Source organism: Salmo salar, chromosome 05 (assembly GCF_965601325.2).
Source record: "Salmo salar chromosome 05, fSalSal1, whole genome shotgun sequence".
In the NCBI taxonomy this organism is placed as follows: domain Eukaryota; kingdom Metazoa; phylum Chordata; class Actinopteri; order Salmoniformes; family Salmonidae; genus Salmo; species Salmo salar.
In genome coordinates, this window is record NC_138295.1 from 12,804,820 (window position 1) to 12,832,002 (window position 27,183).

Here is a 27,183-nt window from a genome sequence, read left to right on the forward strand (position 1 = left end):
ATTGTTCAATACCATAAAATACAATTCATACATTTATGCCTAACAAATTTAAAAAAAAACAGTTAGTTGAAAGTTCCACGAATACCATAATTGATATCAAAATAATTCATCTTTTATATTTCTTGTAACAGTGATGTAAGTGTAATGTTCTATCAGTGTTACATCACCGTCCCAAAGAGAAATCTAAAGTTCTTTACTCTTTTTAGAACACTTGTGTTTCTTTAGATTTCCTGACTGACTGAAGCTCCTCCCACACTGAGAGCAGTGAAACGGCTTCTCTCCTGTGTGAATGCGCTGGTGTGTCTTTAAGTCTCCTGACTGACTGAAGCTCTTCCCACACTGAGAGCAGTGAAACGGCTTCTCTCCTGTGTGAATGCGCTGGTGTGTCTTTAAGTCTCCTGACTGACTGAAGCTCCTCCCACACTGAGAGCAGTGAAACGGCTTCTCTCCTGTGTGAATGCGCTGGTGTGTCTTTAAGTCTCCTGACTGACTGAAGCTCCTCCCACACTGAGAGCAGTGAAACGGCTTCTCTCCTGTGTGAATGCGCTGGTGTGTCTTTAGAGGCTCCTGACCGACTGAAGCTCCTCCCACACTGAGAGCAGTGAAACGGCTTCTCTCCTGTGTGAATGCGCTGGTGTGTCTTTAGAGGTCCTGACCGACTGAAGCTCCTCCCACACTGAGAGCAGTGAAACGGCTTCTCTCCTGTGTGAATGCGCTGGTGTTTCTTTAGATGTCCTGACTGACTGAAGCTCCTCCCACACTGAGAGCAGTGAAACGGCTTCTCTCCTGTGTGAATGCGCTGGTGTATGATGAGATTTCTCCCTGTTGTGAAGCTCTTCCCACACTGAGAACAACGGTGTGGTCGTGGCTTGTCCGTCTCTCTCTGTTTCCTGGTGGGAGCTGGGTTGAATGAACCTGTAGTGCTTCCATGGTGTTGTGAGCTGCTGGAGGACATGAGATTCTCTGATCTGATCTCTCCACTCCTCAACAGTCTGACATACTCATCATGGTGACATCTCTTTATGTGCTTGAGGAGGAAGATCTGAGAGGTGAAGGAGAGCGGACAGCCAGAGCACGAGAAGATCTGGAAAGACTCAACGTTCACATCTGTGAGAGATGGAGGGGAGAGAGAAATAGTAATTAAATCAAGTTCACAACGTGCATAATCATTATTTTTCTAACACACCTGACATGAACAGAGAACTCAGGACCAGTATGATAATACACAACACAAAATATATTTAACATCAATGATGAGTTTCAATTGAGAAATAAGTAATAATTATGTAATATGAAGTAAATAAAATGAATGTAAGAGGAGTGAACTGAGGAGGATGTAGCAAGGGCAGTGCTCGTGTTGTTCCAGAGGAAGAGAGAAGGGGATGAAGAGAGGAGGTTAAGGGGAGAGAGTAAAGTACCTTTAGCAGAGCTCTTTTTGTCCCAGAGGTAGTCGAAGACAATGCCCAGGTCTCTGGCGTACTCCCCTCCGTACCAAACCAACAGCTCCTCTCCAACAGCTATGGGCTTACAGCAGCGGTACAGAATCCCTCCTCTGTACTGGAAGGCCACCAGATTCTGTTCTTCTTCACTACGAGCACAGTTCACATACCTGAGAGAGAAGTAGAGGGTTAATAATGTTCAAGAAATACATTAAGATTATCAGCTATCAAATAGAGACAGGTAGGTAGGTACAGAAACAGAAGGAGGAAGAGGACCGTGAGACTTCCTCCGTACTTAGAGAGAAACAAGAGGAAGAGGACTGTGAGACTTCCTCTGCGCTTCAGTGTTGCTCACCTCATCCAATTGGAGTGAGTGTCTCTCCCAGCATCAATGTAGTCGTCCCAGTGTCTGCTCTTGTAGATCTGAGGAAAACAACAATTCATATTTACAGTTTTGATCAGGTTGGGAAAAATGTAAGCACAGTGCAATGACACACACACTCCTCTCACCACCCAGGAGTATCCACTCTCCATGGCCTGGTCCTTGTCTGTGATCTCTCCTTCATAAGGTCCATAGTGGGCTCCTGCAGGCACAGTGTTTCCTTGGTTGAACACACCCAGTCCTGCTTCAGGGATGCCGGATGTCCTGACCTCCAGGCCGGATGGCAGGGTGAGTCTGGCCCTATCAGGGGCTCCTAAGGGGACAGGGATGTCAGGGACGAAGAAGGCAGGACCATGAAGCTCACACTCCTCCATGAAAAAAGACTTGCAGTCCTCACAGTCTGAGAGAGAGAAAGATAAACAGAACATGTTAAACATCAGTTATCATGATGATGAAGACGCATTCAAAATGTAAAACACCAGAGTGGTTGAGAGAGAAAGATTACATGACTCACAGAGGTAGTGGTCATCTTTGGGGACCTCCTCCTCTGTGTAAGTGATTCTTGGTCTGTCTCTCAGGTTTCTACCGCGCTTGTATGTGTTTAGTGCTTTCTGCCTTTCCAGCCACTCTCTCTTAGACAGACCTGGTGCAGACAATGCACACGCACACTTAAGTCAATGTGCCCCATCTTTTCTCTCAGACCAAATAAAATCTTAATATCAAACTCTTAACAGTCTATTCATGTCTGTCCCTGTTACCTGAGGTTGATGGTTTGGGGTGCAACAAGGGAGTCCCCCTCTGAGTGAGAGCTGGGGTGTCTGCCCCTCCTCCCTGAGTGGAACGCTCTGTCTCCCCTCCACTGGTGCTGGAGGTTGCTTCACTCTGACCCTCCTGGAAAGAGAGGAGGGTTCAAACTGACCACTGGGTCTGTGTGTCATCACTTGGCCTTTGTTTTGTAGCATCATTAATGAAAAGATTGTGTGTTGTGTTGTGTGTATGACAGTAACACACACCTTGTCTCCTAGCCCCTCCTGTTCTCCACTGTGTGTGTCTGCTGTGCTGCCGTCTCTGAGGAAGACCACTTTTTCAGTCAGCTCCTCCAGGAATGGCTGGGGTGGTTCTGTCCCCATATTACTGGGTCCTGCCTCCTCACCACTGAGGGGCTGGGCGTTATGACAAATATCACAATGATAACTAGACAGAGCCGGCAACCCTCTTCATCTACAGTGTGGCAATTTCCTACAGAACCTGATACACAGTGTAAGTACTCACACCCCTTGCCTTTTTCCACATTTGACACACACACACACACACACACACACACACACACACACACACACACACACACACACACACACACACACACACACACACACACACACACACACACACACACACACACACACACACAAAATACCCCATAACGTTAAGGTTTTTGAACATGTTCACAAATTAATTAAAAATGAAAAGCTGAAATGTCTTAAGTATTCAACCCCTTTGTTACGGGAAGCTTAAATAAGTTCAGGAGTAAAAATGTGCTTAACAAGTCACAGAAGTTGCATGGTGGTAGAATAAGTGTTTAACATGATTTTTGAATTAGTACCGCATCTCTTTACCCCACACATACAGATAATTGTAAGGTCCCTCAGTCGAGCAGTGAATTGCAAATACAGCTTCAACCACAAACACCAGCGAGGTTTTCCAGTGCCTCGCAAAGAAGCGCACCTATTGGTAGATGGGTAAAAAAAAATAAGACATTGAATATCCCTTTGTGCATGGTGAAGTTATTAATTACACTTTGGATGGTGTAGCTATACACCCAGTCACTACAAAGACAGGCATCCTTCCTAACTCAGTTGCCAGAGGGGATGGAAACATTTCACAGCTTAGAAATGTTCCATACGCACAAAAAGCTGATTTCTCTCAAATGTTGTGCACAAATTTGTTTACACCCGTTTGTGAGCATTTTACCCTTTGTCAAGATAATCCATCCACGTCACAGGTGTGGCATATCAAGAAGTGAGTTAAACAGCATAATCATTACACAGGTCCACCTTGTGCTGGGGACAACAAAAAGGCCACTCTAAATGCGCCGTCGTGTCACAACACAATGCCACAGATGTGTCAAGCTTTGAGAGAGCATGCAATTGGCATGCTGACTGTAGGAATATCCATCAGCACTGTTGCCAGAGAATTTGATGTTCATTTGAAGAGTATTTATGTTTGTAATAAAGCCCTTTTGTGGTGAAAAACTAATTCTGATTGGGTGGGCCTGGCTGCCAAGTGGGTGGACCTATGCCCTCCCAGGCCCACACTAGGCTGCGCCCCTGCCCAGCCATGTAAAATCCATAGATTAAGGACTAATTTATACATTTTAATTGACTGATTTCCTTATATGAACTGTCATTCTGCAAAATGTTTGAAACTGTTGCATGTTTATATTTTTGTTCAATATAGTTACTCCACAATACTAACCTAAATGACAGAGAAAATACGGAAGCCTCTACAGAATAAAAAAAAAAGATTCCAAAACATCCAACATGGCATTAAAGTAAGAGTAATATGGCAAATAAATGTACTTCATGTCCTGAATACAAAGCGTTATGTCTGTTATTCGAACTCAATCAGCATGACAGAGTGATCTCCAGCCTTGTCCTCGCCAACACTCACACCTGTGTTAACTTTTTTAGGATAGGGGGCAGCATTTGGAATTTTGGATGAAAAGCGTGCCCAAAGTACACTGCCTGCTACTCAGGCCCAGAAGCTAGGATATGCATATAATTGGTAGATTTGGATAGAAAACTCTAAAGTTTCTAAAACTGTTAAAAATAATGTCTGTGAGAATAACTGAATTTATTTGGCAGGCGAAACCCCGAGGACAAACCATCCAGGATTTTTTTTGTTATTGAGGTGACAGTATTTTCAATGGGTTTTCTATGTGGATCTAGATTTCAGGTAACTTATTAGATATTTTGTAGTCATGTTGCGCGAGTTGGAACCGGTGTTTTTCTGAATCAAACGCGCCAAATAAATGGACATTTTGGAGATATAACGACGGAATTTATCGAACAAAAGGACCATTTATGATGTTTATGGGACATATTGTGTCAGAAGAAGATCTTCAAAAGTAAGGCATGAATAATATCGTTATTTCTGAGTTTTGTGTCGCGCCTGGCGGGTTGAATTATGATTGTCATGTGTTTGTTTGATGGGGTGCTGTCCTCAGATAATAGCATGGTTTGCTTTCGCCCTAAAGCCTTTTTAAAATCTGACATGGTGGCTAGATTAACAAGAAGTTAAGCTTTAATTTGGTGTATTACACTTGTGAATGTATGAAAGTTAAAAATGTCTAATATTTATTTTTTTATTTTCGCGCTCTGCCATTTCACCGGATGTTGTCGAAACGTTCTGCTTGCGGAACCCCTAGCCGTAAAAGGTTAACGAGAGAGTCACTGACATGATGTCAGCTGGTCCTTTTGTGGCAGGGCTGAAATGCAGTGGAAATGTTTTTCGGGGGGATTCAGTTCATTTGCACGGCATAGAGGGACTTGGCAATTAATTGCAAATCATCTGATCACGCTTCATAACATTCTGGAGTATATGCAAATTGCCATCATACAAACTGAGGCAGCAGACTTTGTGAAAATTAATATTTGTTATTCTCAAAACTTTTGGCCACGACTGTAGAGCACCCGCCCAGCACTCTAACATCCATGGGAACAGAGAGGGGTTGAGTGGGGATGCCCAGCTCGGATGCCAGGGTAACATCCATTAGACTCATATCGGCCACCCGAGTCGATGAGTATCTGGAGAGACTTGGACTGGTCGCCCCACAGCAGGGTGGCATGGAGAGGGGGGCGAGTAGGGGGAGAAGCAACATTATCTTTAAGACCCACCAGAGTACTCAATCCTACCCATGAGCTAGGTCTCTTGAAGGGACTGGTAGACACAATGACCGGCAGTACCGCAACACAGACAACTCTGGGTGTTAAGTGTGCGTACGCATTCGGCTGGAGACAGCCTAGCCCGGCCGAGCTGCTGCGGCTCGGGAAAGGGCAAATTGGCAGTCTTCGGAGGCTCTTGGAGGAACTCGGGTAAGCTCTGATCCTCTCGGGGACTCCCGGAGTTCATCAGATGCAAATGGGATCCTTGAGTGAGCAATTGGCACTGCAATCGAATACCTCCAGACTGAGGCAGATGGCGGATTGTTGCTCCCACACCACCGTGGCCCAGGGGAGTGCCCTCCCGCACATCAGCGTAATAATGTACGCCATCTTCGAGCGGACCGAGGGGAACAAAGGTGGCTGCAGCTCGAAAACGAGGGAGCACTGGGAGAGAAAGGCCCAGCAGGTTCTGGAATCTCCATCGTAGCGCTCCAGGGGAGGTAAGCGGGATTCCCGGGAAACCGGGGTGATGGCGCTGTTACCAGCTGGGTTACTGAGGGGCTGGGAGGTTACTGTCGTGGTAGGCAACCCACGGAATTGCTCCCGCAAAGCGTCCAATGCTAGGTCGTGACGGTCGGCCACGTCCTGGAACCCTTCCATCAGACCACAAAGCAACTCCTCGTGTCTACCAATGAGGGCTCCTTGGGAGGTGATGGCGTTGCAGAGCTGGTCTGCTGGGTCAGTCATGGCCAGTTTGTACTATCAGGTTTCAGGTAAGACCGAAGTGCAGGCTGTGTTGAAGTAACAATGTTTATTGCAACAGGGGCAGGCAAACGACAGGCCAAGTCAGGGGTCAATAATCCAGAGTAGTGGGGCCAAGGTACAGGACGGCAGACAGGCCCAGGGTCAGTACAGGCAAGGGTCAAAACCAGGAGGACGAGAAAAAGAGACACTGGGGAAAAGCAGGAGCGGAGACAAAACGCTGGTTGACTTGAACAAACAAGATGAACTGGCACACAGACAGAAAACACCGGTATAAATACCCAGGGGATAAGTGGGGAAGAAGGGCGACACCTGGAGGGGGGTGGAGACAAGCACAAGGACAGGTGAAACAGATCAGGGCGTCACAAAATCTAAACTGGATTTGCTTACCAAAACATTGAATGTTCCAGTGGCCTAGTTAGTTTTGACTTTTAAAAAAAAGGCTTGAAAAATCTATGTCAAGACTTGGAAATGGCTGTCTAGCAATGATCAACAATCAAATTGACAGAATTTAAGAATGGGCAAATATAGTACAATCCAGGTATGCAAAGCTCTTAGACACTTACCCAGAAAGACTCACAGCTGTGAATCCTTATGTAAATGGAATATTTCGGTTTCCCTTTTCAATACATTTGCTAACATTTCTAAAAACATGTTTTCACTTCATCATTAAGGGATATTGTGTGTAGATGGGTAAGAAAAAAATATATTTAATCAATTTTGAATTAAGGCTATAAAACAACAAAATGTGGAATAAGTGAAGGGGAATGAATACTTTCTGAAGGCATCATAATTTAATTCATTGGTTCACACTTCATAGCGCCTTGAGAGCACAAGTATCTGCTAGTGTAGTGCTGAAGAGAAACAAAAACTCACCAGATATAATAGTATGCACCTGTGCAGGTATTTTAAAAAACAGTTACCTGTGCAGGTATTTTTTACAAAACACTTACCTGTACTGAAGGTGTAGCAGGATTGTCAGGCTGAGGTACTCCCCGAGACACTGCTGGTCTCCTGGTTGGGGGTCGGAAGCTCCGTGGTGCTGTGGGGACAGATCAGAGAACTAATATAAGCCTTACCTGGCCACTAACAGACCTCTTCTATTAGGGACGTCTAACGTTCAGCTTGCAGCAGATCCTTTGGACGCTCTAGTCTAAAGCGCCAGGTTAAATTGTGTTCAGGAAAACATGTTTTAACTCTAAAATGGTTAAACTAGTGAGAAATGTGATTACTGAACAAATCTGTGAGTTTGCTTCATTACTATCATCCTAACATCAGATATTGAACCATTTTGCCATATCTAATTAATGTATGTTACACTACTTTTTATGAAGAGGTTACTACTTTACACCCCACATTTTAACATCAAATTGGGGGAAAATACACTTCCTTTTTACCTCAGATTGGTAATGTTAGTATAAATGTTTACAGTCCACACAATGACAAAAGATCATGTATTTGATCAAATATATAACAGATTAATATCTTTGGTTTTATACTGTTGATTTTGTTAATACACGCTGGGGTCGTTACCATTTTCTTTCTCAAATGGCACTGATAATTCGTGGAATTCTTTTAAAATGTTGCTGGCCACAGTCTAGATAGAAGCTTTGTACAGGTTCTCAGCTAACCAATATATATACAGTGGGGAGAACAAGTATTTGATAACCTGCAAAATCGGCAGTGTTTCCTACTTACAAAGCATGTAGAGGTCTGTAATTTGTATCATAGGTAGACTTCAACTGTGAGAGAAGGAATCTACAACAAAAATCCAGAAAGTCACATTGTATGATTTTTAAGTAATTAATTTGCATTTTATTGCATGACATAAGTATTTGATCACCTACCAACCAGTAAGAATTCCGGCTCTCACAGACCTGTTAGTTTTTCTTTAAGAAGCCCTCCTGTTCTCCACTCATTACCTGTATTAACTGCACCCGTTTGAACTCATTACCTGTATAAAAGACACCTGTCCACACACTCAATCAAACAGACTCCAACCTCTCCACAATGGCCAAGACCAGAGAGCTGTGTAAGGACATCAGGGATAAAATTGTAGACCTGCACAAGGCTGGGATGGGCTACAGGACAATAGGCAAGCAGCTTGGTGAGAAGGCAAGAACTGTTGGCGCAATTATTAGAAAATGGAAGAAGTTCAAGATGATGGTCAATCACCTTCGGTCTGGGGCTCCATGCAAGATCTCACCTAATGGGGCATCAATGATCATGAGGAAGTTGAGGGATCAGCCCAGAACTACACGGCAGGACCTGGTCAATGACCTGAAGAGAGCTGGGACCACAGTCTCAAAGAAAACCATCAGTAACACACTAGGCCGTCAAGGATTAAAATCCTGCAGCGCATGCAAGGTCCCCCTGCTCAAGCCAGCGCATGTCCAGGCCCGTCTTAAATTTCCCTGCTCAAGCCAGCGCATGTCCAGGCCCATCTGAAGTTTCTCCTCTGGACCATCTGGATGATCCAGAGGAGGAATGGGAGAAGGTCATGTGGTCTGATGAGAAAAAAATTGAGCTTTTTGGTTTAAACTACACTCGCCGTGTTTGGAGGAAGAAGAAAGATGAGTACAACCCCAAGAACATCATCCCAACCGTGAAGCATGGAGGTGGAAACATCATTCTTTGGGGATGCTTTTCTGCAAAGGGGACAGGACGACTGCACCGTATTGAGGGGAGGATGGATGGGGCCATGTATCGCGAGATCTTGGCCAACAACCTCCTTCCCTCAGTAAGAGCATTGAAGATGGGTCGTGGCTGGGTCTTCCAGCATGACAACGACCCGAAACACACTGCCAGGGAAACTAAAGAGTGGCTCCGTAAGAAGCATCTCAAGGTCCTGGAGTGGCCTAGCCAGTCTCCAGACCTGAACCCAATAGAAAATCTTTGGAGGGAGCTGGAAGTCCGTATTGCCCAGCGACAGCCACGAAACCTGAAGGATCTGGAGAAGGTCTGTATGGAGGAGTGGGCCAAAATCCCTGCTGCAGTGTGTGCAAGCCTGGTCAAGAACTACAGGAAACGTACGATCTCTGTAATTGCAAACAAAGGTTTCTATACCAAATATGAAGTTCTGCTTTTCTGATGTATCAAATACTTATGTCATGCAATAAAATGCAAATTAATTACTTAAAAATCATACAATGTGATTTTCTGGATTTTTGTTTTAGATTCCGTCTCTCACTGTTGAAGTGTACCTATGATAAAAATTACAGACCTCTACATGCTTTGTAAGTAGGAAAACCTGCAAAATCGGCAGTGTATCAAATACTTGTTCTCCCCACTGTATATAAAATGTGATTACTGAACAAATCTGTGAGTTTGCTTCATTACTTTCATCCTAACATACTTCAAATAATATTTTTGCAGGAATCTCCTTGCGAATGATTTTGCCGAAGATTGTATCTTCGCCGGGCTGGGCAACCCGAGCTTTTGCTATATATATATGCACACACATATACACACACACGGGGTCATTTAGCAGACACTCTTATCCGGAGCGACTTACAGGAACAATTAGGGTAGTGCCTTGCTCAAGAGCACAGAGAGATTTTTCACGTAGTTGGCTTGTGGACTTGAACCAGCAACCTTTCAGTTATTGGCCCCACACTCTTATTAACCTTTTATGGATAGGGGGCAGTATTTTCACAGCCGGATAAAAAACGTACCCGATTTAATCTGATTATTACTCCTGCCCAGAAACTAGAATATGCATATAATTATTAGCTTTGGATAGAAAACACTCCAAAGTTTCTAAAACTGTTTGAATGGTGTCTGTGAGTATAACAGAACTCATTTGGCAGGCCAAAACCTGAGAAGATTCTGTACAGGAAGTACCCTGTCTGACCATTTCTTGGCCTTCTTGATCATCTCTATCCAAAACAGGGGATCTCTGCTGTTACGTGACACTTCCTACGGCTCCCATAGGCTCTCAGAAGGCGGTAAAAAGCTGAATGGTGGCTTTGCAGGCCCTGGCTGAAAAACATTAGCGCATTTTGATAGTGGTCGATCAGAGAACAGAGACTGGAGGCGCATGCACGAGGCGACCCCATGTTTTTATTCTTTCGTCTTTGAACGAAAACCACGACTCCCGGTCGGAATATTATCGCTTTTTTAATTGATTGATTTAAAAAATGTAAAAAATTGATTTTAAACAGCGGTTGACATGCTTCGAAGTACAGTAATGGAATATTTCGAATTTTTTTGTCACGAAACGCGTCGGGCGCGTAACCCTTCGTCACCCTTGGATAGTGTCTTGAACGCACGAACAAAACGCCGCTATTTGGATATAACTATGGATTATTTTGAACCAAACCAACATTTGTTATTGAAGTAGAAGTTCTGGGAGTGCATTCTGACAAAGAACAGGAAAGGTAATCAAACTTTTCTAATAGTAAATCTGAGTTTGATGAGGGTCAAACTTGGTGGGTGTCAAAATAGCTAGCCTGTGATGGCGTGCTATCTACTCAGAATATTGCAAAATGTGCTTTCACCGAAAAGCTATTTTAAAATCGGACATAGCGAGTGCATAAAGGAGTTCTGTATCTATAATTCTTAAAATAATTGTTATGTTTTTTGTGAACGTTTATCGTGAGTAATTTAGTAAATTCACCGGAAGTGTTCGGTGGGAATGCTAGTTCTGAACGTCACATGCTAATGTAAAAAACGGGTTTTTGATATAAATATGAACTTGATTGAACAAAACATGCATGTATTGTATAACATAATGTCCTAGGCGTGTCATCTGATGAAGATCATCAAAGGTTAGTGCTGCATTTAGCTGTGGTTTTGTTTTTTGTGACATTATATGCTAGCTTGAAAAATGGGTGTCTGATTATTTCTGGCTGGGTACTCTGCTGACATAATGTAATGTTTTGCTTTCGCTGTAAATCCTTTTTGAAATCGGACAGTGTGGTTAGATAAAGGAGAGTCTTGTCTTTAAAATGGTGTAAAATAGTCATATGTTTGAAAAATTGAAGTTTTTGGATTTTTGACGAATTTGTAATTCGCGCCACGCCTATCATTGGATATTGGAGCAGGTGTTCCGCTAGCGGAATGTCTAGATGTAAGAGGTTAACAGCTAGGCTACCTGCAAAGTTTCCATGTGGACTTTGAATAGTGTTACTTTTAACAATGCTACAACCCAAGAGTTTGCCCCTTTTTCTATTTATTTCAGCATGATATCGATGAAAGTGATTAACAAAAAAAGCATTATGTTACACTTACCGTGTTGGCGACCCACTTTAATAAAAATGTAGCTAGCTGTCTTCTACAAATTGTCTAACCAGTGATATACACATTATTCCCAGATGCAATGTTTTTGAGCTGTGTTAGTTTTAACAGGAAGTGCACGTCACACCCTGATCTGTTTCACCTGTCGTTGTGATTGTCTCCACCCCCCTCCAGGTGTCGCCCATCTTCCCCTGTGTATTTATACCTGTGTTCTCTGTTTGTCTGTTGCCAGTTCGTCTTGTTTGTCAAGTCAACCAGCGGGTTTGTGTCAGTGCATGCTTTTCCCCAGTCTTTGTCCCCCCTTGTTCTCCTGGTTTTTGACTCTGTACCTGACCACTCTGCCTGCCCTTGAGCATGCCTGCCGTCCTGTACCTTTGCCCCGGTTGCTGTAATAAACATTGTTACTTCGACACGGTCTGCATCTGGGTCTTACCTTGATACCTGATAGTGCAACCTCATTAGAGGTCGACCGATTAATCGGAGTGGCCGATTAATTAGGGCCGATTTCAAGTTTTCATAACAATCGGTAATCGGTATTTTTGGCCACCGATTTAAAAATATATATACATATTTTTTTACACCGTTATTTAACTAGGCAAGTCAGATTAAGAACACATTCTTATGTTCAATGACGGCCTATGAACGGGGGTTAACCGCCTTGTTCAGGGGGGATTCGTTTTTGCAACCTTCTGGTTACTAGTCCAACGCTCTAACCACCTGCCTTACATTGCACTCCACGAGGAGCCTGCATGGCAGGCTGACTACCTGTTATGCAAGGGCAGCGAGAAGCCAAGGTAAGTTGCTAGCTAGCATTAAACTTATGTTATAAAAAACTAGCAATCTTAACATAATCACTAGTTAACTACACATGGTTGATGATATTACTAGTTTATCTAACGTGTCCTGCGTTGCATATAATCAATGCAGTGCCTGTTAATTTCTCATCGAATCACAGCCTACTTCGACAAACGGGTGATGATTTAACAAGCGCATTTGCGAAAAAAGCACTGTCGTTGCACCAATGTACCTAACCATAAACATCAATGCCTTTCTTCAAAATCAATACACAAGTATATATTTTTAAACCTGCATATTTAGTTACTATTGCCTGCTAACATGAAATTGTGTCACTGCTCTTGCGTTCATTGCCTGGCTCATTGTGAACTAATTTGCCAGAATTTTACATAATTATGACATACCATTGAAGGTTGTGCAATGTAACAGGAATATTTAGACTTAGGGATGCCACCCGTTAGATGAAATACGGACCGGTTCCGTATTTCACTGAAAGAAAAAAAAAAGTGTTTTCGAGATGATAGTTTCCGGACACACTATTCAACAGCCAGTGAAATAGCAGGGTGCCAAATTCAAAACAACAAAAATCTCATAATTAAAATTTCTCACACATACAAGTATTATACACCATTTTAAAGATAAGACTCTTGTTAATCCAACCACATGGTCCGATTTCAAAAAGGCTTTACGGCGAAAGCATAACATTAGATTATGTTAGGACATCAACTTCACAAGAAAAAACCACACAGCCATTTTCCAAGCAATGAGAGGCATCACAAAAACCAAAAATACAGCTAAAATTAATCACTAACCTTTGACGATCTTCATCAGATGACACTCCCAGGACTCAATGTTACACAATGCATGTATGTTTTGTTCGATAAAGTTCATATTTATATCCAAAAACCCCATTTTACATTGGCACGTGATGTTCAGAAAATGTATTGCCACCAAAACGTCCGGTGAATGAGGACATCAATTTACAAAATTACTCATCAAAACATCGATAAACTTTACAACAGTAATTGAAAGAATTATAAATATACTACTCCTTAATGCAACCGCTGTGTCAGATTTCAAAATAGCTTTACGGCGAAAGCACATTTTTCAATATTCTGAGTACAGAGCTCAGCCATCAATGCAAGCTATACAGTTACCCGCCAAGTTCTGGAGTCAAAAAGTCAGAAATAGTATTATAAATCTTCACTTACCTTTGCTGATCTTTGTCGGAATGCACTCCCAGGACTCCCACTTCCACAATAAATGTTTGTTTTGTTCGATAAACTCCATATTTATGTCCAAATACCTCATTTTTGTTTGCGCGTTCAGACGAGTTATCCAAATGCGCCATGCTCACGCATTTTGTTGAGACGAAAAGTCCAAAAAGTTATACTACAGTTTGTAGAAACATGTCAAACGATGTATAGCATCAATCTTTAGGATGTTTTTATCATACATCTTTGATAATATTCCAACCGGACAAATCCTTTGTCTTCAGAAAGGAAAAACAAAGCACCTCCCGCTGACGGCCAGGTCACAGTAGAAGCCTGTAACAGCGTTCTAAAGACTGTTGACATCTAGTGGAAGCCTTAGGAACTGCAAAATGACCCCTAAGTCACTGTAGTTTGAATAGGGAATCAATTTAAAAAACTACAAGCCTCAGATTTTCAACTTCCTAGTTGGATTTTTCTCAGGGTTTTGCCTGCCATATGAGTTCTGTTATACTCACAGACATCATTCAAACAGTTTTAGAAACTTCAGAGTGTTTTCTACAAGCCTCAGAAGATTATGTACAGGAAGTGCCCTCTCTGACCATTCCTTGAGCTTCTTGACTCTGTTTATTGAAGACTGAGGATCTTTGCTGTAACGTGACTCTTCCTATGGCTCCCATAGGCTCTCAGGAGGTGGGAAAAAGCTGAATGATGTAATTCCAGCCCCAGGCTGAAACACATTAGCGCTTTTGGCAAGTGCTCTATCAGAGGACAATGGGCTGAGGCGCATGCACAAGTCGACCCCATGTTTTTATTTTCTTTCGTCTTTGAACCTAAACACAGATTCCCGGTCGGAATATTATCGCTTTTTTACGAGAAAAATTGCATAAAAATTGATTTTAAACAGCGGTTGACATGCTTCGAAGTACGGTAATGGAATATTTAGAAATGTTTTTGTCACGAAATGCGTCGTGCGCATCACCCTTATTTACCATTCGGATAGTGTCTTGAACGCACTAACAAAACAGAGGATATTTGAACATAACTATGGATTATTTTGAACCAAACCAACATTTGTTATTGAAGTAGAAGTCCTGGGAGTGCATTCTGACGAAGACAGCAAAGGTAATAACATTTTTCTTATAGTAAATCTGTGTGTGCTAAACTTGGTGGGTGTCTAAATAGCTAGCCCTGTGATGCCTGGGCTATCTACTGAGAATATTGCAAAATGTGCTTCATCCGAAAAGCTATTTTAAAATCGGACATATCGAGTGCATAAAGGAGTTCTGTATCTATAATTCTTAAAATAATTGTTATGTTTTTTGTGAACGTTTATCGTGAGTAATTTAGTAAATTGTTAGCGAATTCCCCGGAAGTTTGCGGGGGGTATGCTAGTTCTGAACGTCACATGCTAATGTAAAAAGCTGGTTTTTGATATAAATATGAACTTGATTGAACAAAACATGCATGTATTGTATAACATAATGTCCTAGGGTTGTCATCTGATGAAGATCATCAAAGGTTAGTGCTGCATTTAGCTGTCTTCTGGGTTTTTGTGACATTATATGCTAGCTTGAAAAATGGGTGTCTGATTATTTCTGGCTTGGTACTCTGCTGACATAATCTAATGTTTTGCTTTCGTTGTAAAGCCTTTTTGAAATCGGACAGTGTGGTTAGATTAACGAGAGTCTTGTCTTTAAATAGCTGTAAAATAGTCATATGTTTGAGAAATTGAAGTAATAGTATTTCAAAGGTTTTGAAAATCGCGCCACAGGATTCAACTGGCTGTTACGTAGGTGGGACGACTTCGTCCTGCCTAGCCCAGAGAGGTTAAGAATTATAGATACAGAACTCCTCTATGCACTCGATATGTCCGATTTTAAAATAGCTTTTCGGATGAAGCACATTTTGCAATATTCTAAGTACATAGCCCGGCATCACAGGGCTAGCTATTTAGACACCCAGCAAGTTTAGCATTCACCATAATCAGATTTACTATAAGAAAAATGGTCTTACCTTTCCTGTTCTTCGTCAGAATGCACTCCCAGGACTTCTACTTCAATAACAAATGTTGGTTTGGTCCCAAATAATCCATCGTTATATCCGAATAGCGGCGTTTTGTTCGTGCGTTCCAGAAACTATCCGAAATGGTAAATAACGGTCGCACGCATGGCGCATTTCGTTAAAAAAAAATTCTAAATATTCCTTTACCGTACTTCGAAGCATGTCAACCGCTGTTTAAATTCAATTTTTACGCCATTTTTCTCGTAGAAAAGCGATAATATTCCGACCGGGAATCTCCTTTTCGGCAAACAGAGGAAAAAAATCTCAAAGACGGGGGCGGCCAGGTCACGCGCCTAAGCCCACAGTCCCTTGATCGGCCACTTGAGAAAGGCGATAATGTGTTTCAGCCTGGGGCTGGGATGACGACATTCCGTTTTTTCCCGGGCTCTGAGCGCCTATGGAAGACGGTAGGAAGTGTCACGTTAGAGCAGAGATCCTTTGTAAAAGATAGAGATGGCAAAGAAGTTCCAGAAATGGTCAGACAGGCCACTTCCTGTAAAGGAATCTCTCAGGTTTTGACCTGCCATTTGAGTTCTGTTATACTCACAGACACCATTCAAACAGTTTTAGAAACTTTAGGGTGTTTTCTATCCATATATAATAAGTATATGCATATTCTAGTTACTGGGTAGGATTAGTAACCAGATTAAATCGGGTACGTTTTTTATCCAGCCGTGAAAATACTGCCCCCTAGCCCCAACAGGTTAAGCAGCAACAGCATCATTTTAAGTTTTAGTAATATAAATGGAACTTTCAACATTAATTTCCAATGGTATAGAACTTAATCAGGTAAAAACCACTGAACGACTCCACATACCAGACATCACCAAAATGGGTTTGCCCTAGCAGTAACACAGACAATTTCACTTATTTTAGCATACCTTACACTCCTTTAGCCCTACCTGTCTACTAACCTAGTGGTATCTGGGTAGGTCCTACCAGTCTACTAACCTAGTGGTATCTGTGTAGGTCCTACCCGTCTACTAGCCTAGTGGTATCTGGGTAGGTCCTACCTGTCTACTAGCCTAGTGGTACCTGGGTAGGTCCTACCAGTCTACTACCCTAGCCTAGTGGTATCTGGGTAGGTCCTACCAGTCTACTAGCCTAGTGGTATCTGGGTAGGTCCTACCTGTCTACTAGTCTAGTGGTATCTGGTTAGGTCCTACCTGTCAACTAGCTTAGTGGTATCTGGGTAGGTCCTACCAGTCTAGCGGTATCTGGGTAGGTCTTACCAGTCTACTAACATGATACTTCTAATAACATCCACATTTACTACTACAGCTCTACCTGGTGGGCATCTCTCCTGCCGAGGGGTCCACTCATCCTCCTCGGAGTCACTGGGTGCGAGAAGCGGAGCATTGTTCACTAGTTTAGGTCTGCCTCTCCTCATAAAAGCAGGTACTGGGGAGTTCAGCCCTGAGGGACACATTCGCACACACAGCAGAGATACTGCTCAATACAACACATAGTAGAGGCACTGCTCAATACAACACACAGTAGACACTGCTCAATACACGAGGAAGTTCCATCATTTAATGATGACAGCCCAAAACGCAACAAAACTATACCGACTATAGAACAATGTCACACTTTTGAGCAGAGCCAAGAGAGACCCAATTTAAGAAACTCAACTCAAATTCACCCCAAAAAGGAAACCTCTATATTACAGGTATTTCACAGCTTAGAAATATTACAGTAGTAGAGACACTGCTCAATACAACACACAGTAGAGACATGACGCAATACAGGAGTAGGACAGGAGTAAAAAACAAAGTAATAGTGATGAATCTAAAATCAGTCAGAAGAGGGTAACACAGACACATCACAGGGGCTATAATTCTGAAGCATCTGTTTAGAACATTTTTCTCACAACCAAATATGGTTGTTATAGGAAGTCGAGTCTAGAAGGAGAGGATTGAATGAGGTGAAAAACTAGGCCCACATTCTGCTCATTTACTCATCGACGAAACATCTGATCTCAATAAATGTTTCTGTTCCCAAAACTTTAATCTGTTACAAACACAGTGCACTTAAGTTTTATAGACCTGATGCTTTGACCATTTTTTTTTTTAAAGTACATTGTTTAGGAGTGCAAAGTCTAATTGAGTTTGTACACACCAGAAATTCACAGTCATTCCCTAACAGAAATATGCAAATAAATGCAACAATAAGCCAATAAGACCTCGCTAGCTCTTGCTTGGCTTTGCCCACCTCCTTGCTTGTTCTGGCCACTATGCTCAGGGTTGCCATGTCTGCAATTTCCCTGTAAAACTATGTCGCAGGTGAAAATGTATTGGCCGCGGGTTGCGTTTATTTGGGCTCCTTCTAAATTTCCACATGGCCGCCATTGTGTTTCTCTTAAAAAATATATATATATATTCACTGTGACCTGCAGCTGCTGACGATCAGGCAGTGCGGCAGGCTGTTACTGGTGAGTGGTGGGGAGGGGGAGAGCCGGAGGGGTGTGTGTGTTGAGAGCACTGGTTGAGAGTCACAACTTTTTACCAGTTGTAGGCAGACTATTTAGATTGGGCAAATGCATTCTAATGTCGACTTTTCTTATGGAAAACTGTATCAAGAGAAGCAAAGGGTTTCAGGCGGTCACGTCCTGACCATGGTAAGCTGTTATTTTCTATGGTAGAGTAGGTCAGGGCGTGACAGGGGGGGTTTATTCTATGTGTTCTATTTCTATGTTCTTAGGTTCTTGTTTTTGTATTTCTATGTTGGTTTGTTTGGGATGATCTCCAATTAGAGGCAGCTGGTCATCGTTGTCTCTAATTGGAGATCATACTTAAGTAGGGGTTTTTCTTCCTGGGTTTTGTGGGTGATTATTTTTGAGTAGTTTGTTTCTCCTCTGCGTCACGGTTTGTTGTTTTGTCTATTCAGTTATTTGATGTATTGCATAGTTTCACAGAGTAAATAAAATGTGGAACTACACACACGCTGCACCTTGGTCCTCTCCTTTTGACAGCCGTGACACAGGCATTCTCAGTTCTTGGGTCTCGAGCACTGCACGAGTGGAAATTTGAAATGGAAATGATGGAACTCCCTCGCGTCCTTCTGTTATGGGAAAAAGTCCACATTGAGATTGACATTAAATGTGGAGAATTATATATTTGCATCTGTTGGCCATCAAGTAGCCTATTACTTTTGATGCCATGTAGGCTACTGTATCCTACCATTTGATAAAATACATATGTTGAAATGACTATCACTGGAATCATACCAAATCAATTTGTGCCACTTGTGTAGCCTACCTGGAGCTGGCAAATGGATAGATAACAAATAGTATATCACTTCAGTTTGTTGTTGTAGCCTTGTGTTATTATGCAATTATGAATGTGTTAGGCTCAGGCGTCGTAGTGAGGAATCAAACGCAGGAAGCAGCGAGCACAGGGTAGTGGCTTATAATAGTTGCAACAGGCGAGCACACACAAGCCACCCCAAACAGCGAAATAATGCGCACACAAAATAATGTGTCCCAAACACAGGGGAAATAACATGCGGCGCAAAAAACAAACGCACAAGTGTAAACCCAAGCACAACAGGAAAATAATCCCACACAATGAACAAGCGGACCAGCTAACACTAATAGCCCCGCTAAGAACAGGTGCACACAATCACAAACAGGGGGAAAACAAAAAAGGGAAACAGTGGCAGCTAATAGGCCGGTGACGACGACCGCCGAGCGCCACCCGAGCAGGAGGGGGCGCCACCGTCGGTGGGAATCGTGACAGAATGCCCATGTTTAGTTAATTAAATTGGAAGTTATCAATCGTGACCAAGGTTACAGCTCTATTGCAAATGTATCATTCTCCACATTTAATGTCAATGTCATTGTGGACTTTCCCCTGAAATTAGTTATCCTATCTGGGACTATAGGCTACCTGCATCTAGCTCAGAAAACCATGGCAACGTTGAATTGTAATTATAAACACAGATTTTTGTCAGTAGCCATGCCTATTGAAATAACAAGTCAATCTCGCAAATATGCCATTTATAATGGTTTTTAGTCTTAACATCTGGCACATAATAACAGCACAATTGCCAGAAAATAGCCTAACATTTGTTTTTTGAAGTGTTTTCGTGCAGAGATTTCGAGATCCTATGTCCAACTTCATCACTCAAACTCTCCTGTCGGATTTATCTAGTTGTGCATATGCGTAAATTTGAATTATTTACAATTATAAACTGGGTGGTTCAAGCCCTGAACATTTATTTTTACTGGTCTAATTACATTGGTAACCAGTTTATAATAGCAATAAGGCACCTCAGGGGTTTGTGGTATATGGCCAATATACCACAGCTAAGGGCTGTATCCAGGCACTCTGCGTTGCGTCGCGCTAAGAACAACCCTTAGCCGTGGCCTTATTGCTTAATTATAAACTGGATGGTTTGAACCTTAAATGCTAATTTGTGAAAGCAGTGGTATATCAGACCGTGTACCACGGGTATGACAAAACAATTATTTTTACTGTTCTAATTACATTGGTAACCAGTTTATAATAGCATTAATATTGACAGCTGCTGGAGCCAGTTCACAGGGCACTGGTTGAGAGAATGCCAAGAGTGTGCAAAGCTGTCATCAAGGCAAAGAGTGGCTACTTTGAAAAATCTCAAATATAAAATATATTTTGATTTGTTTAACACTTTTTTGGTTACTACATGATCCCGTATGTGTTATTTCATAGTTTTGATGTCTCCACTATTATTCTACAATGTAGAAAATAGTAAAAAAATAAAGAAAAACCCTTGAATGAGTAGGTGTATCCAATTTTTGTTGACTGGTACTGTGTATGCGATGGGTGTATAGACATTGTGGACAGTATGTTGTTAGAATATATAGTATATCTGGAGACTACATGCCTAGAATATGGCTGGACTCGCAGAAAAATCATGGGGCAGCAACAGCAAAAACTGTCATCTTTCCGCCTGGGCAGAGCCCTCCAGAAGGCGAATAAAATTCCCACCCACTCCACCCTGAATTCCAGCTCCTTCCCTCTGGCCACAGGTACAGACTACATAAGGTAAAAAAAATAGGGCCAAGTACTCTTTTATTCCAAATGCAATTCTGCAGCTTAGTAAAATGTTGGACTAATTACCCTTCATCACTTGCACTTTAAGTATGGAATTGCACTTACCCAGCCTACTTGCTTGTAAACATCCTTTGCTATTTTTTTGTTGTTGTTTTTTTAATATGTGATATGTTTTATGACTGCTGCAAAATGAATTGCCTCTCTGAGGACATTAAAGTTTTCTGAATCTGAATAAGGCACTTTAGGGGTTTGTGGTATATGGCCAATATGCCATGGCTAAGGGATATGTCCTAAGAACAGCAGTTACCCGTTGTATATTGGCCATATAACACACCTCCTCAGGCCTTATTGCTTAATAATCGTAGCAGTGAAAACAAGTTAAATTGACATCCATTGTTGGAAAATGATCTGGTGAGTTTAATAAGGGCAAATTATATTTTCTCTTGCCACCTATTCTTAACCTCACAATAATTATTATTTTGATGGAAAACATAATTTGTTTCTTAGCCTACGTCGTTACATATCACATTGATATTCCTTCTTAATTCGCTTGATAACATTATGTAAAAAGGGTTTATTGGATACATATGGTATGTCCTCCCTTGCTGCAAAAAAAAATCATTTTTAGCCTGCTTTTCAGCCCTTGTGGGTTTTGAGTGTTCATTGGGCAAGAAATTTCAGCTTGACCTGGCAACCCTGACTAGGCTTCATTTGCTCCCACTATAAGCGACACAGATAAACTATTGTGGGTTAAGTTATAATATCTTAGCTAAAATGTAATTTTGTCACTGTTCAGCTATATCTGGGACACTTACCTATAGTAAGCATAGCCAGGTGGTTCCTCTTCAAGTTTCTGTACCGAACTTTCTCACATTTCACAAGATGGGTCCATTCAATCTTTGAGAAATAGGTCTTCAAATCATGGAAATCATCCTAGTGGGAGTGTGCAGGTGTAGCTATAACGTTGGCTCAGTTACAAATGACACAAGCAGAAACCACCTGAACATATCAGATACAGTAGCTACGTAGCTAGATGGCTAAATTGTATCTCTCTATTTTAAAGTGGTCCCATCTAGAGGTTGACATGGGAGTGAAAATTAATTCCTGTCCCGTCTTGTCCTGTAATTTGTTTTCCTGTGCTGTCCTGATCCTGCAACAGTTCTATATCTCTGGAATATTACTGTCCCTTCCCGATAAAGATCATTCCCATACCGTGTTCATTTTTTAACGCAGAAATGTGTATTGAGAATAATTTCAGTAATGCAATATGCGACTGTGATATGTGGTTGTCTTACCTATTTTAGCTAAATGCGCTGATTGTAGGCCTATGACGTATTCTATAAATTACGTAAATGTAGATAGACTAAGGCTGGAGGATGAGGACAGAAACCCCAGCAGGATGGTCTGCTAAGCACAGGCATACAACTGTAGCCTGCAGATGAGCAGTGCACACATATTAACATTTACAACACATTGACATTTACAACATGAAAATAAAAAATAAATAACCGAGCAGCAGTACTGCATAAGTCAATCTATTTTTATTTCACTCTTCACCTCAGATGGCTCGGTTTGGTTAAATACTCGAACAATTGAGCTTGACAGTAAAGTTGTTAGGAAGTAGAGCAGCTAACATTACAGTATGCCGCTTCAGGCTGCTTGTTCCTCTCCGCTCTCTGCTTGATAGCCTATTTGATTAAACTTCAGCATTTTTTACAAGCCATGTATTTGGTTCCTTTGTTGTCAAAGACAACTGAACTCCATCAAATTTAGCTAAAACATATTTTTGGGGGTTTAATATTAATGTTAGTGATGGGTCCTTGGCTGCAACTGAAGTAGGTTGGCAATTTACAACTGGAGCGAACGGGGAGAGGGGAAATAACCATTTATTTTGTTATCGATTTCTATGAAGTAAACTATATTAGGCATAGCCTACACTATTGTTTTTCTTTTATGAAATACTCCACACATTACATATTTCCGCCCAAAAAACTAAGTTTATAACTATTAAAGTTATTGTACTGCCCTTTCCTGAGGACTGTTTGATCCTGTCTGGAACGTGACTAGAATTTGAATCTCATTCCTGACAGAAACCCGCAGGATCCGGCGAAAGAGCCGTGGGAGTCCTGTTCTCTTGTCAACCTTTAGTCCCATCATCAGTATCTTTGTCTATGCTACCTAGCTACCTTTAGCTGATAAACTAGCTAGGCATTTTTCAACTTACCTCTTCCGAAGAACTCATTTTAGCTGTCTTCCCTCGAAGTTCTTTGCATTTAAGAACTTGTAGCTACAACTTCGAATTATAGGGAAGTTAGTTAATATCATTATCAACTGTTAATTTGCCAACAGGTAGCTAATTTCACTATTTTGGTTAACTAGCTAACGTTAGCGTTAGTATTTTAGCTAGCTAACTCCCACTAGGTAGGTGCATACATAGTAGCTAACACAGTAGCTAGCTAGCTACGTTACAGTACGTTACTGTACTGTAATTTAGCAGTAAAACGTGTTGATTACCAGAGCTAACAAGTTATTCTCAATGTTTTACTAGTTATAGCTTGGTATTCTAGCTAGCTAGCTAAATTACCTGCCTTTGTAATCCGATCATCCACAGCTCAGTCACTCTAAACTGAGGTAAATTTCGCGAACAATCGAGCAAACTCACTGGTCCGCGAGACCTATTTCTGGCGCCAAACATACAACGGCGGGAAAGAGGATGGAAAATAACTGACTGCCCAGTTGCCACTTGCCAGTGTTGCTGTTGTTGCAGTCTGTTCATGGTCATGAACAGTCCAGCCAGTCTGTCTCTTCATGTGAGGTTGTGCTGGTAAAATTTAACCTACTGGTTAAATTCGTGACTTTTCGCACGAATTAAGTAGGACATAAATTAGTGTCTTTTCTCACGATTTAAATCACGCAAAAAAATGCACAAAAAAGAACGAAATCTGCTGAAATAGAATATGTACATATATGCACGAATTGAATGTGAGTTTGGGCTGCTGATAGAGCTCAATGGTTCACTGTTTCTTTCTATGTAGAATTATACATTTAGTCTAAACTGCCAACTCTCAAGCATATGCTGTGAGTCATACGCATTTGACCCTCTTCTCACCCTCTCAAGGCATTATATCTCACGCATTAAAAAGTACAACGCGTTAACCTTTTAACTGTGCTCCAAATCTATGGGATTATAATGACAGAACTACATGAGTTTGTATTTTGAATTTCGTTGTAGTACATTGACATTCGTGCTTACAAGTACCATTGCAAATGTGTAATTCAATTTTGCAAGCTGGTATCATGATATGTGAAAGATTTAATAATGGTTGCAAACTTGTAACGTGACATTTGAATAAATTCAATAAGATTTGCAAGTATAATCTATTTTATTTTCAGTCCATTTATGAGTATGAATATTTTGCTGTGAATCAAAAATACACTTGCAGATTTTGAATCTGGCGCACACAGAGTTCTGTAGCTGTTGTCATGTTACCAAGAGATTCATAAACTTATAAAATGTTTTGTACATTTTTAGAAAGATATTTGCAAGTAAAAATTTGATTTATGCAGCTCTGTGGGCAGGACCTTTTACTCCTGACCAATCAGTTCCCTCTGTTAAAACCACAACCGCCTAACCATTGGCTGGATTGTTCCATCGATCAAATCTCAGGAAGTAGCTCCCCACATGAGCAAGAGAGGATAAGGTAAATAAAACCAAAACGATCTGTTTGAAAGTTATTGTCTCTTTTATCTGTGTTCCGTTTTTCTTTTGTGAAAAGCCATGACAGTAGTTTGCTTATCATGTGAAATTTAACAGTACATTTCAGATAAATTCCAGACCAGCCATTGCATTGACAGCCGCTATTGCCTTAGCTAGCTGGCCTCTGGCATTCATTCTAGCTTTACAATTAACTAGCTAGCTTTATCAGGCAGCTTTACATGCGCGGGGAAAATTTATATATTTGCTAGTTAGTTAACCATCTGATTGACAAAGTTGACCATAAATGCCATTAGCTAGCTAGATAGCTAAATTGACTACTAGAGGAAAGCTAGCTAACTCCCACCATCACTGCAGTGTAGCTAATGTTAGCTAGGTATATATGTATGTATATACATATATATTTGAAGCTATTTATATTTGAAGCTATATTTTAAAGACTTGTTACTGACTTTTGAACACTTGTCAAACTACTTCATTCCACTGCATGTTTATTGATTAATTGGTGACTGAAAAAGTTGGCTATAAAAATGCCTCCCCAAATGTCATTGCAAATAGACTATTAGGCTGGTTGGGTATCAATTGGCTGATGTGCACATTTACATCAGTGTTTAATTAGCCAAGTTACTGACTGACTAGGATTATTGTTATTCATGTTTTTGTTGTTATTGCATTTCAGGTGGAGAGGGAGTAAGATCACTAGAAAGCCGCATGCTGCCAGACCACCAAAGGACCCTAGAGGTATTACAGTCAATACTTATAAACTGGATATTGTATTTGAAGTGCCCATTTATAATCAATGACACTTATAAAATGTTTGGATTGTTCAGCAATGTGCTAACGCGGCTTTGCTGGTGAAACGTACATAATGTATTTATTGTCATCTCCCTATCAGGCCACTGCATGCTGTGACAAGGGCCTGGATGGGACTTGTTACTGACTTTTGAACACTTGTCAAACTACATTCCACTGCCTGTTTATTTATTAATTGGTGACTGAAAGTAGGCAAATGCCCCTCTTAGTTTCACAGCGAAAATAGATAACCTAGCTAAAATTAAACTGGTGACAACTTGATCAAGCTTATGAATATGTAAAACGGTTTACAAAATGATGGCACATTAAAGTTGAGGTTCTCAGCAACTTAAACCAGCACTGAAATGTGACCAGTGAGGTTAATTTGTTCCCCACTCTCTGCTCTTTTCCTCAGGTTGAAGAACATCCCCAACACCCAGACTGACCTAAAGAACTTGGGAACCTCCCAGACACCAGGAGAATCATCTTGTTCTTGGTGTTTATTCACAAGGTCAGATAGAAATAGATCCAAACATGTTATTCTATATCATGTAGAATTGTAGCTAAACTTTTAACTTGGGAAGCTCATTCAATAACACAGACGTGGGTGATTTCTGTCCCAGGGGACTGAACTGTGAGCAAGCTTTTGTTTAATTTAGACCACAATTAGTTGAATGAGGTGTTAGTGAAGTGCTGGAACAAAAACCTGTACACTCCTGTGACTGTCATGACTTCCATTGACTAAATACAGTTTCCACTTTCTTTTGTTAATCTATGCAGGTTTGTCATGATTTCCAGGAGCCTAGTGGAGTTGGATACAACATACTCCAAGGCAGGACATTTCCCTGCATCCAGGTTAAGGTCTGCTACCAGCAGGAACATGGAGCACTCCATGTCAGTAATCATATACACTACCGTTCAAAAGTTTGGGGTCACTTAGAATTGTCCTTGTTTTTGAAAGAGGAGCAATTTTTTTCTCTCTATTAAAATAACATCAAATTGATCAGAAATACAGTGTAGACACTGTTAATGTTGTAAATGACTTGTAGCTGGAAACGGCAGATTTTTTTTATGGAATATCTACATAGCCGTACAGAGACCCATTATCAGCAACCATCACTCCTGTGTTCCAATGGCACTTTGTGTTAGCTAATCCAAGTTTATCATTTTAAAAGGCTAATTGATCATTAGAAAACCCTTTTGCAATTATGTTAGCACAGCTGAAAACTGTTGTCCTGATTTAAAGAAGCAATAAAACTCGCCTTCTTTAGACTAGTTGAGTATCTGGAGCATTAGCATTTGTGGGTTCGATTACAGGCTCAAAATGGCCAGAAACAAAGACCTTTTTTATGAAACTCGTCAGTCTATTCTTGTTCTGAGAAATTAAGGGTATTCCATGTGAGAAATTGCCAAGAAACTGAAGATCTCGTACAACGCTGTGTACTACTCCCTTCACAGAACAGCGCAAACTGTCTCTAACCAGAATAGAAAGAGGAGTGGGAGGCCCCGGTGCACAACTGAGCAAGAGGAAAAGTACATTAGTGTCTAGTTTGAGAAACAGACGCCTCACAAGTCCTTAACTGGCAGCTTCATTAAATAGTACCCGCAAAACACTAGTCTCAACGTGAAGAGGCGACTCCTGGATGCAGGCCTTCTAGGCAGAGTTGCAACGAAAAACCATATCTCAGACTGGCCAATAAAAGATTGATGTGCAAAAGAACATAGACACTGGACAGAGGAACTATGCCTAGAAGGCCAGTGCCCATCACTATGCTAAGGATCCTGGGACTGAACACCTCCCTCTGCAACTGGATGGTGCCAGGACAACAACCTCTTCCGCCAATGTGGGCAAGACAAAGGTGGCT

At 41.4% G+C, this 27,183-nt stretch overlaps 1 protein-coding gene and 1 long non-coding RNA gene across 2 annotated transcripts; one reads left to right on the top strand and one right to left on the bottom strand.

Moving 5' to 3' along the window:
* LOC106605487 (histone-lysine N-methyltransferase PRDM9) lies at positions 1-23,481 on the bottom strand. Its single transcript, XM_082975047.1, is given in 12 exon segments — positions 1-570; positions 572-1,107; positions 1,419-1,609; positions 1,795-1,862; positions 1,950-2,221; positions 2,336-2,464; positions 2,580-2,712; positions 2,835-2,984; positions 7,421-7,509; positions 17,063-17,191; positions 21,627-21,744; positions 23,036-23,481. Coding segments are annotated over 12 exon segments (2,220 nt in total). The 5' UTR covers positions 23,054-23,481; the 3' UTR covers positions 1-183.
* Positions 23,482-24,357: 876 nt separating this feature from the next.
* On the top strand, positions 24,358-26,593 carry LOC106604277 (uncharacterized). The gene is made up of 4 exons (XR_001328641.3): positions 24,358-24,512; positions 25,206-25,267; positions 25,734-25,829; positions 26,099-26,593. It is a non-coding gene; the product is annotated as an uncharacterized LOC106604277 (long non-coding RNA).
* The last annotated feature ends 590 nt before the right edge of the window (positions 26,594-27,183 follow it).